Source organism: Sporobolomyces salmoneus (genome assembly GCF_050403485.1).
Source record: "Sporobolomyces salmoneus JCM6883 DNA, S_salmoneus_JCM6883_v1_ctg21, whole genome shotgun sequence".
Classification (NCBI taxonomy): Eukaryota; Fungi; Basidiomycota; class Microbotryomycetes; order Sporidiobolales; family Sporidiobolaceae; genus Sporobolomyces; species Sporobolomyces salmoneus.
Window position 1 is genome coordinate 275,993 of NW_027481142.1, and position 9,621 is coordinate 285,613.

At 52.1% G+C, this 9,621-nt stretch overlaps 3 protein-coding genes across 3 annotated transcripts; 1 reads left to right on the forward strand and 2 right to left on the reverse strand.

The window, feature by feature from the left end:
- Positions 1-1,489: 1,489 nt before the first annotated feature.
- On the forward strand, positions 1,490-3,604 carry JCM6883_003913 (uncharacterized protein; the record flags this gene model as incomplete). The annotated part of the gene is made up of 5 exons (XM_076631994.1): positions 1,490-1,884; positions 1,943-2,912; positions 2,982-3,073; positions 3,145-3,306; positions 3,382-3,604. 5 exons carry the CDS (start codon positions 1,490-1,492, stop codon positions 3,602-3,604), a joined length of 1,842 nt encoding a protein of 613 aa, XP_076488117.1.
- An 87-nt stretch (positions 3,605-3,691) lies between these two features.
- On the reverse strand, positions 3,692-6,011 carry JCM6883_003914 (uncharacterized protein; the record flags this gene model as incomplete). The annotated part of the gene is made up of 5 exons (XM_076631995.1): positions 3,692-4,003; positions 4,070-5,486; positions 5,547-5,563; positions 5,635-5,678; positions 5,741-6,011. 5 exons carry the CDS (start codon positions 6,009-6,011, stop codon positions 3,692-3,694), a joined length of 2,061 nt encoding a protein of 686 aa, XP_076488118.1.
- A 299-nt stretch (positions 6,012-6,310) lies between these two features.
- DEG1 (pseudouridine synthase DEG1) lies at positions 6,311-8,396 on the reverse strand (the record flags this gene model as incomplete). The annotated part of the gene is made up of 3 exons (XM_076631996.1): positions 6,311-7,120; positions 7,180-8,059; positions 8,131-8,396. The coding sequence occupies 3 exons, from the start codon at positions 8,394-8,396 to the stop codon at positions 6,311-6,313; spliced, it is 1,956 nt and encodes a 651-aa protein (XP_076488119.1).
- Between the last annotated feature and the right edge of the window lie 1,225 nt (positions 8,397-9,621).

A 9,621-nucleotide genomic window follows, 5' to 3' on the forward strand; every position in this document is an offset into this window, starting at 1 on the left:
TAGGTGCCTTATCCGACCGTGTCAACGCTGATCGGTGCCAGTCGTGCTGGTTTCGTTGCGTACGAGGCGGTTGTAGTCGGCTAGAAAGAGATGGAGAACGAAAGATGGGCCCGTGATAAGGGGCTATTTACCTCGGTTTGCTGTGCTCTGCGCCCTGATGCTCAAGACACGAAAGAAAATACAGAGACGCTGTACAGGTTGCGTCAGAAAAAAGGAAAAAAGAGAAAAATCTTTCGCAAGTTTGTTTGCAAGGGAGAGGCTTCCTTCGCCGTCGCTGCGCCTCTGCGAGCTGCTTCACCGTTGCGTTCGAATCATTCGGAGCCAGCGACCAGTCTATACTGAGCTTGGAAGCTCGTAGCGTCTCGCAATGGGCGAAAGGAACGAGGCAGGCTTGTGATTGAGGTGTGCGCTTCTTTTGATCCGTTCACAGAAGGAGGTTCCAACAGCAGCTCGGAGTATACGACGAGTCATTGCCGAAGCACGTCACCCACGATGGAGACGAGAAAAGTGCACGGTTAGACGGACTTTCGAGAGGTGAACTTTGCATTCGAAACAAGTCAGGTTGAATCTCTCGTGCCAAATTCGGCGGCGAGTCGCGATGCACAGGGCAGTACGCTACTCTCATAGCGAGCCTATAGAGGGTAGTGGGTGAGCGAGAGAGCGAGAGACTCGAGAAATTGAGAGTTTCCAAAAGTGAATGAGTTCCATATTTTTGCCTGTTCGTTGCAACACTTCAAGGATTCTGTTCGATTCAGATCTCATATTGTTCGTGGACAAGAGAGATGCGAGAAATGCCTGGTCGCTGCGACGAGAGTCGTCATAGAAGCAACTTCAGCTTGTTCAAAAACTGGTCTGTGCGCCGACTTCGTCAACCGTACGCCCCTATCGCTTCGTATATGAATGTACAAGAGGTGATCCACGATCACTTGTGCGTTACGTCGATGCTGAATGTACAGTGTCTGTGCGATTGAAGGTTATCAAATCGATTTTGCATTTTCTTTCGCGAAAAGCGATCGCGGTCGTTCCATCTACTCTTTCTGTTTCGTTCCAAGCTCTATGTAGGCCTCTCGAGCTGTACTATCTGCCCGAGCGTACGGTGCGCGCAAATCAGTAGTGTACGCGGCGTTCTAAGCTTTTTAATGATATTGGGTTGTTTTTGCGCCGGTTAAGCATCGATTGATTCTGTAGTCTAGTTGGTTAGGGCACCGCATTGTGGCTGCGGAAACCGGCGTTCGAATCGCCGCAGAGTCAAGTATGATTTTTTTGCCTTCGAGAGGTCTGCTCGTACATTTTTGCTTCCCATCATCTCTTCTGGCCGCCTCGCTCGTAGCTGCTAAAGTGTCACTGCTGAGAAGTATGTAAGCGTCGATGGAGAGAGAACTCACACTAAGGGCATATTTTGGCCGCACAGACCTCTCTTTTTGAAAAATCCCACACGTTCCCTTTTTCTCCTCTCTCTTCCCCCTCTCCCTCACACAACACCAGGAGAATGACAGCACTACCGATAGCAATACCTCAAGGCCCGGCAGACTACTTCGCAATCCTCGTCGCCTCCCTTTTGAGTTCCCTTTCTTCCTCTCTCTCGTCTCTGCCCCACACCGACCTCGAAGCACTCAAGACGACATACCCTCCACCCCAAGAGATCTACCACATTCTATCGCAAAGCTCTGCAACCTGGGAGATGCTGCGAGTCCCGCTCGAAGTTGAAAGAATCGTTTCGGGAGAATCCCCAGTCAAACTAGCGGACACAGTGATCGGACTTCAAATCTTTGGAATCACTGGAGGAGATAGATGGCTGGGACAGGCGTGCAGCGAAGGTGGATGGCAACTGGTCGAGATTATGAGCTATTTCGGACAATTGAAGCGAGCTATTGAGAACCATAGGTACGTCGACCGTTCGAAGACTATAGCGCTGAGATAAGACTGACAGCGATAGCGACAGAGAGAACCCGAATCCGGAAGAGGAAACCTCGCAAGAAATCGAGAAACTCGAGGATCGCGTTCAGATTCTCTCTCAACAACTTCAAGTCCCTTCAGCCCCTCAGCCGCCCACTGTCCCCTCTTCTGCATTCGATCGATCGCCTCCGCCTCCTCCAATCCTCCCGAAGAAGCGGGGGAGGCCTAGAAAGGAGCGAGGTAGCTTGGTCCGAAAACCTGAATCTTTGCGAAACCCGCCCATCTCGACCTCAGGGACTCCCTCGAATCCACACGCTCTCGATAGGGAAAAGTCGCCGAATGGGGAGTTGGCGGAATCATCCGTGTACATCTTGCCTAAAAATCAACCGGTCGACTCTTCGAAAGATCTCGCGCTCGATTGGCCTCACGATCCCCTGGACTCGCCGTCAACCTCGATCAAACCCCTTTCGTCTCCTCAACGCGACTCTCAAGCGCTAGCTCCTCCGCCGAAGATCTCGCCAACCGATTTGACCCCTCTCCCAGGATTCGCACCTCCAAAACCTGTCGAAAGAAAGTCTCCTCCTTCGTCCGCCGTTTCATCTGCGCTTCCGCAGCGTCGACAATATCGAAAGGGTAAAGCCTTTGACGACAGTCTTGGAGAAATTTACGTTCCGACAATTCGAGCATCCGTCACGAATAGGCCTACTCGCGAAAGGAAATTGCCGAGCAGTATCGCAGCGGATGGAGGAATGTTGGATGAAGACGGAAGGGCAATCCTTAGATGGGACGAGATTCGAGACGAGCAAGAGAGGAGGACGAAGAAAGCGAGAACGAGTGGGTCGAATCGAGCTACGAGGAACTCAGGCGGTGGAGTCGAGACCGGGGAGGAAGGAGGATACCTTGAAGGAGAGGCCGAGGCCGGGGGAAGAGCTGAGGGCGGAGACGAAACGAAGAGATGGAAAATCGGACAGACGGTCTTCTTCAAATTCCCTAACTACTCGTGGTGGCCTGCGATTGTACGTCCTCCTTCTTGTAGCGATGGTCGTTGAAGTAAATACTGACCGGCCTTGATTTGGATTTGTTAGATTCTCGATCCTTCAACTGCGCCTCCCGACGCTCAAGGTACGAGAACGAGAGATTGTTACCTCGTCAAATCCATCCCTACCGGCGCAGATCAGTTGAGTCTCTTCCCCATATCTGTTCATCAGCTATTCGTTGACGACGAGACGCCTCGCTTGACTCGCACAGTCGTTGGGTATCGGCTGAAAGCGCCTCGCTCCGACCTATTGACCCTTCCGAACTTGACGAGATCGAGCAGGGTGTTTACCCAGACGGTAGAATGGTGCCGAGGAGCTGGAAGAAATGGCGAAATGAGCTCCTTGAAGCTGTTCGACTCATCAAAGATCCAGCGTCAGTCAGATTCCTTCTTCTCCCTCCGAGTCCGAAATTCAGCGAACTGACGAAGGAGGAGACTCACAATCACAGTGCATTGAAAGAGTGGCTTGGCGGAGAAACTGAACTCGAACGGGAAATCGAAGCTGCGAAAGAAAGAAAACGCTCGGCGAGGAAGATGTCCACGACGACGGATGAAGCCGAAGCCGGAGACAATTATACCCAACAACCTGAACCGACCGAACCGTCTCAACAGGCTGAGCAGACTGAGCAGAGCGTAGCGTCGGAGTCCTCCCTCCGCCTCCCATCTTTGTAGTTTGTGAAAATTCGAGTTCTCATTCCTCGAGGTTCAACCGTAGAGAGCGATGGATTTCCGTCTTGATCTCAAGCCTCGTCAGGCGCATTACAGCAACCGAACATCTTCACTCCAGTTTCCCTCCCATACTCCTTCATCTTGATCTTTCTCCTCTTCGTTGTCAAAAGCATCTTGACCGAATCTCAACTTCTTCTTCAAAGCGTACTCTTCTTCATCCTCCTCTCCTCCATGCCAGTAGCTCGGGTTATCTTCGCCCTCTTCGTTGGTAGCGGTAGCGAAATCAGGTAGGCAGGACGGATGAAGCTGGATGCGAAGACTTGAGTCAAGCGTCGGAGCGAGGAGTCGACCATATTTGAGCGAGAGAACAGGGTTGAATGTTTCCGGATCCAGTTCGAGCACCTGATCCAGCACGAAGATCCGTCAGACCATTTGCCTATCAGCTGCCGGCGATGAGAGTAAGCTCACCTTGACTGCTATTCTCGCGCCAAGTCTCGTTTCCTCCATCTTCTGAATCTTCCTGAATCCTTCCCATCCCTTCTCAAGTTCCTGAAGCGTCTTCCAACCACCCCATCCTTCCTCGTCCTCCTTCTCGACTGCTACTGTTTCGTCTCTCGTTCCAACTTGCTCCTCCTTCGCGGCGACTTCGACGGGAGCCGAGTTCCATCCACTCCACTCCTTGCTCGTCCCTCTGATCCGTTTCCCCACTCCAGCCTCCCATCCTTTCTTCTCGACGTTTACTGAGGTGACAACCATCCAAGGCGGTAAATCGGTCCTTTGGTTCGGAAACGGGAATCTCGGAGGGTATTGCTTTTTCTCCACTGCAGCTGGTACTGAAGGTGTCCCGACGATAGAAGAGTTGAGAGGCGGTGGAGTCGGAGGCGAGTAATTCGGAGAAGCGGGAGTGTAAGAAGGACTAGCTCGAGTCGACGTCGTGGTTTCCGTAGAGCGTTCTTCTCGCTGTTGGGTCGATTTCTTCTGGTTCTGCTTCGATGATGATCGAGATTGAGGTAGATTACCTCGACCTGGTCCAACTGACGATATCCCGGGTTCTGAACCGTTTCGAAGGAGAGTCGGAGTCGAGGAAGCGAGATGACCGAATGAGGGGGCGTAGTCCGAGTAAGGATCTTGAGTTGGTCGAGTCGATGCCTTGGAGGTAGGAGTAGGTTGAGTCGGTTTCGAGACAGGTGAAGCGTCGACTTCCATTCGATCTTCTGCCTCTTTCGATTTTCCTTTCTCCTTCGCCTGCGAAGGTTTACTGCTTGTGCCATTCACCAAGGCGTCTTTCCCTCCTTGCTTATTACTTGTAACCTTTGTTCCTGCACCCTCAGCAACAACGCTCTCGTTTCCCTCTCCTGGCTCTTGCTGTTCATTCCTCTCTCTCGCTTTAGCCATTCTCAAAACCCTCTTTCTCAAATTCCGTTTGTGAGTTTTCTTCGATCCCGAAGCAGGAGGTACCGATGTGTTCGCAGTCTTGTTCACCCGACTTTGCAGAGGAGTTTGAACCTTTTTCGAGGGATTCGAATCGTCGGAATCAGAATCGGAATCTGAGGACGAAGATGATGACGACGAAGATGAAGAGGATGAATCTGACGAGGAGGAATCCGAGCTGGATGTCGAAGTCTCTCGTTTTCTCCGTTTGAGCGGTCGAGGGGAAGCGGTTTTGGCGCCGTTTGTTGAAAGAGGCCGTTTCGAGGGTAAAGTTTCGGGAAGATCGTCGTCAGAGTCGGATGATGATGAGGAAGAGGACGAGGAGGACGTCGGGGAGGACACGGGGAGGGGTACGGACGCGGGAGGAAGAGGTTGAGAAACTTGAGGGCGAGTGGGAGAAGGTTTAGATTCGGGATTCGGAGGCGCGAGCTGATCTGATTGAACGAGCTTGATACTGTAATGCCATCGAGTATGTCAGAACGAAGCTCGGGGTAGCAGACACGAGTAAAGCTACTCTAGGACATCGTTCGTCTGCGAAATTGATTGAACAATAGCGTCAGCTTCGTTGCAGAAGGATCCAAGGGAGCAGACAAGGTACTTACGGGATCCAGAATGCTCAAAGGGGAATCCTGAAACATTGCGAACCCTGTAGAGCGTTTGTACACGGTCAAGGAGAGGTCTCCTGTCATTGAATTGAACGAAACTCACCTTGCAGCTCGATCTCGAGTTCGTCCCTAGTTCTCAGCATTCCTTTCACTGTCTGAAGTAGATCCCTGATCGTAGCTGGCTCATTCGTTGAGGGGGAGAAGGTCGGGAGAGGTAGCCAGGCTCGTAAAGGAGCTAAAGGAGGATGAGAGACGATTCGGATCCGTGCCGGGGGAGCTGGAGTGCTCGAATAAGTTGACATCTCGAGCTTGTAAGGCGCTCTGGGCCGAGTCGGGGTTGTAGAAGGAGGGAAAGAGAGGAGATCCTCCTTCATCTCTTTTTGGCTCTTACCATATCTTCACTGCAATAGACCGACCTAATCGATACAAAGAAAGTCTTTACAAAGTACTTCAAGCAACTAGACCGAGCAATAGCCAGTCAGTCGCAACTCTGCACTCGTTTGACTGTCATTCTCAAGTCTCGTCCCCCTTCGGCTGCCTTCAGCCTTTGATCTCTCTCACTCGCCGACTACGTACGGACATATGGAGCAGCTCTAGCGCTCGGAAGACAGTTCTGTGGAGGCAGACGCAGAGACAACATTAGGGTCTGGTTCCGTAAAGTAAGATCTATTATCTAAGTCCTTCCGCTACCATCTCCCCCCTCCGCCTGTTGTCTCTCCTTCTCGAGCCGCTGAGCTTCCGCGAACGCTTCCGCCTTGATCTTCAAATTGATCTCCCTCACTCGATTCGCTTCTTCGGCGTTGTCGATCCTCCTCTGCATCTTCTGCTGACCTCTTCCCGCGGCCCATCTCGCGTTCAACGTCTCTGGAAGTTCTCCATACTTTCGTTGGAGGAGGGGGATGTAGGTCGTCGTTTTCGCGGTCGATCCAGCTCCGAGAGGGGTGAAGACGGTACGACTACCGGGAGAAGGAGGACGAGCGACGACTTCTGTCGAGTCGAGATCGAAGGAAGAGGCGTCATTCGAACGGAGATGAGGCGAGTTGAATGAGAGGGCGGCTAGGTGGTGCTTGAGAATGATGGATTTGAGTCGATATTGACCGTAGGTTTCGTACATTTCGAGATAACTCCTCCTGAACGTCTCGTGAGGGTCAAGTACGAGTTTGAGTCGTCCATTGTGATCCATGTAAGGTTCCAAATCGCTCGGTCGTGATCCTGCGTCTCCTTGTCGAGGTACGTTGTCGGTCCTCCAGGAGAGTTCGGTCGAGTTGAAACCGCATTGCCAGAGGATCAGAGGCAGATCGTCCGCGATTTGGTAGCTCGGTTTGCGATCCATGTCGACGAAAGGTGAAGGGGGTTGATTCTTCGAAATCGTGGTGTCTGTTCGATCCGAGGTCCAGAGAAGTCGATCGACGATGGAAGGAGGTTCGAGTCCAGCTCCGACGAGGAAGAGAATTGCAACGATATGTCGAACTTGGTTGTAGAGCTGCACCAGAGGTTCGTGATTAGCGAACGAGCAGGTGAGAGACAGGAGAGGAAACTCACGAAAGCTCCACCTCTCAGATTCAAAACCCATGTATCGGCATCTTCTCCCTCGACCGGATCAATCGTAGCGCTATTGACCGTCCTCCGATGAGACGTGAGTTGTTTCGGCGGGTCGACTTTACAAAAGTTTCGGAAATCGTGTTCTCCAACGAGCCTATCGACGGCATCTTGCATCAACTTGACGTCCAACTTGAGCGATCCCCAATCCAAACCTCGTATCCGTTCTTGCCAGCCTCGTGCGGCGTCGGGGAACCCTGCAGCTTCGTACGCGGCTCCGAAATCGAATTTCTTCGCGGATCCGACGAGTGGAGCATCGGGACTCGTCGAGAAGAAGTATTTGTAGTGCCTCCAGATACACGAGAATCGGGAAGAGAAGTTTGCCGAGACGGGAGACCAGGCGTGAATGCGGATCGAGGGAGGGAGGTGTCGATTGAGGATCGTAACGTAGGGGATTTCGACAGGGGAATGAGGTTTCCGTCGGGGCTTGTCGGACGATGAGAGGTCAGAAGAGGAGGAGGAAGTGGATGTAGGGGAAGCGGGGCGAGAGGGTGGAGGGGAAGAGGAAGAAGAGGAAGAAATTGAAGAACGCCTTGATCTCGCCATTCGAATCGATTCCGAGCTCGTCGTTCTTCCCTTGTCGCCCATCGGATCTTTCAAATCACTCCTGACCCATAGATTGATCACTTGTGCCGAAGAGCTCACTCCAGCGTCCGTCCTTCCACACCTTTCGAACCCACAACCGAATCCTTCTCCCTCCACAATCGGCTCAATTAACCGAGACTTTTCGAGAGCCGATAGGATACAGGCTTCGACTGTTGGTAGGGGAGTGTATACTCCTTTCGGCTGGTACGCGAGGCCTGAATGAGCCCATCCTTCATACCTTTTCTCAAGCGCATCAAGATCGCATCAGCTCACCGCGAGACTCCGGTAAAAAGTTCGATGAGCACTCACGAGAACAGTAGAGCGATATGCCGTTTCGGTGCGTTCGCTAGAGAGGGAGGAAGAGGACCGATTTCATCCTGCCTTGCTTTCTTCCCTGCCTTTCCCCTAGGTTCCGAGCTGACTGATGCAGATGATAGACTAGTGGTACTATCAGGCCTAGGCGGTTCGAATACGCTCGCTGGAGGGTCGGTTCGATCTAGTTTGGCCAATTCTTTCTGAAGTTGAGAGATCTTGCTCACGAGCTTGAGGCGTTCAGGATTATGAGGGAAGCTCATTGCTGGGTGGTGTGTGGGAGTGAAGAGTCGACGCAGGTACCGTAGTACCATGCACTCGTCCGACTTGTTGATGGAAGAGATGGAAGATCGGCACGCTCTCAGAATTCTCGACTTGTCCACTTTCGCAATCTCTCTCTACGTGAACTTCTTTGGCTTTCTTACTTGGTCTCGGAAGGCCAATGTACGCCCGCGTGCATGTCGAGCAGACGACGGGCTTCAACATGCGCACCTTTGTAAAAAGCCATCATGCACACTCAAAACGCTGGTTGAACATCGAGCACTTGTGGTTTAGTGGTAAAATCGGGCATTGCCATCTTACAAAGACGACCTTGCCTGGCCCCGGGTTCAATTCCCGGCGAGTGCATTTTTGCCGCAGAGGAACAAGTCCGCAACCTCGTTTTTGCACGACGAAGCATCTCTTCTCTCGGCGAACGACTTGAAATAATCCGGCCGTCCCTTGCTCCACGTTTGTAGCACTGTGCCGCGAGTGACCGGGCGACGAGCGAGCTTCCTCGGGGTTGAGGAAAGAGACGAGCAGTTTTCGTAAAGTGAGCCCTGATTCCGCGTCCCCTCATTCACGCCTCCCTCCTTTCCTCTATCGTGCCAGCGCATCGCTTGGCGCGGTCTCTTGACACACCCACTTCAGAGGAACGAGCGGAACCTTGACGCACCAGAATCTTCTGAGTAGTCGCAAATTCGAGGCTATCGCTTGTCTCGCCTTGAGCTAGCTTGACAAAGATGCCTCTCAAACGTCCCACACTTAGCTGAGGCTGCAGATTCGGTGTTAGTGGGTAGTGAAAGAAAGACGAGAGAGAGAATTGCGAGCCGTGCCGTCTCTGACTCTCGAGGTACATTCGAATATTGACGTGCAACTCACAGACAAGGCTTCATATCGTCTTGTTCCAGAACACAGTAGTAGAGAATAATGGAAGACGAACAAGTACGATCGAGAACAACCAAACCAAAAAACGAACGGCAAAAAAATGAAGACAAAAATTCGATCCTCCGTCCCTTTTGAGTCGAGATGTTGCGCAAGACCGACTCCTTCTATCAATCTGCACTTCCGTTACTCCTCCTTCCTTGTCCTTCGTAGCCTGTCCCAGAATTCCTTAGGGATGAAGTTGTCCAGATATGCCTCGGGTTGCAAGTCGAAGACTAGCTCAATTCCAGCTTTTTCGCACTCCTTGATGACTCGCTCCATCTCGATCATGATGTCGGGTGAATG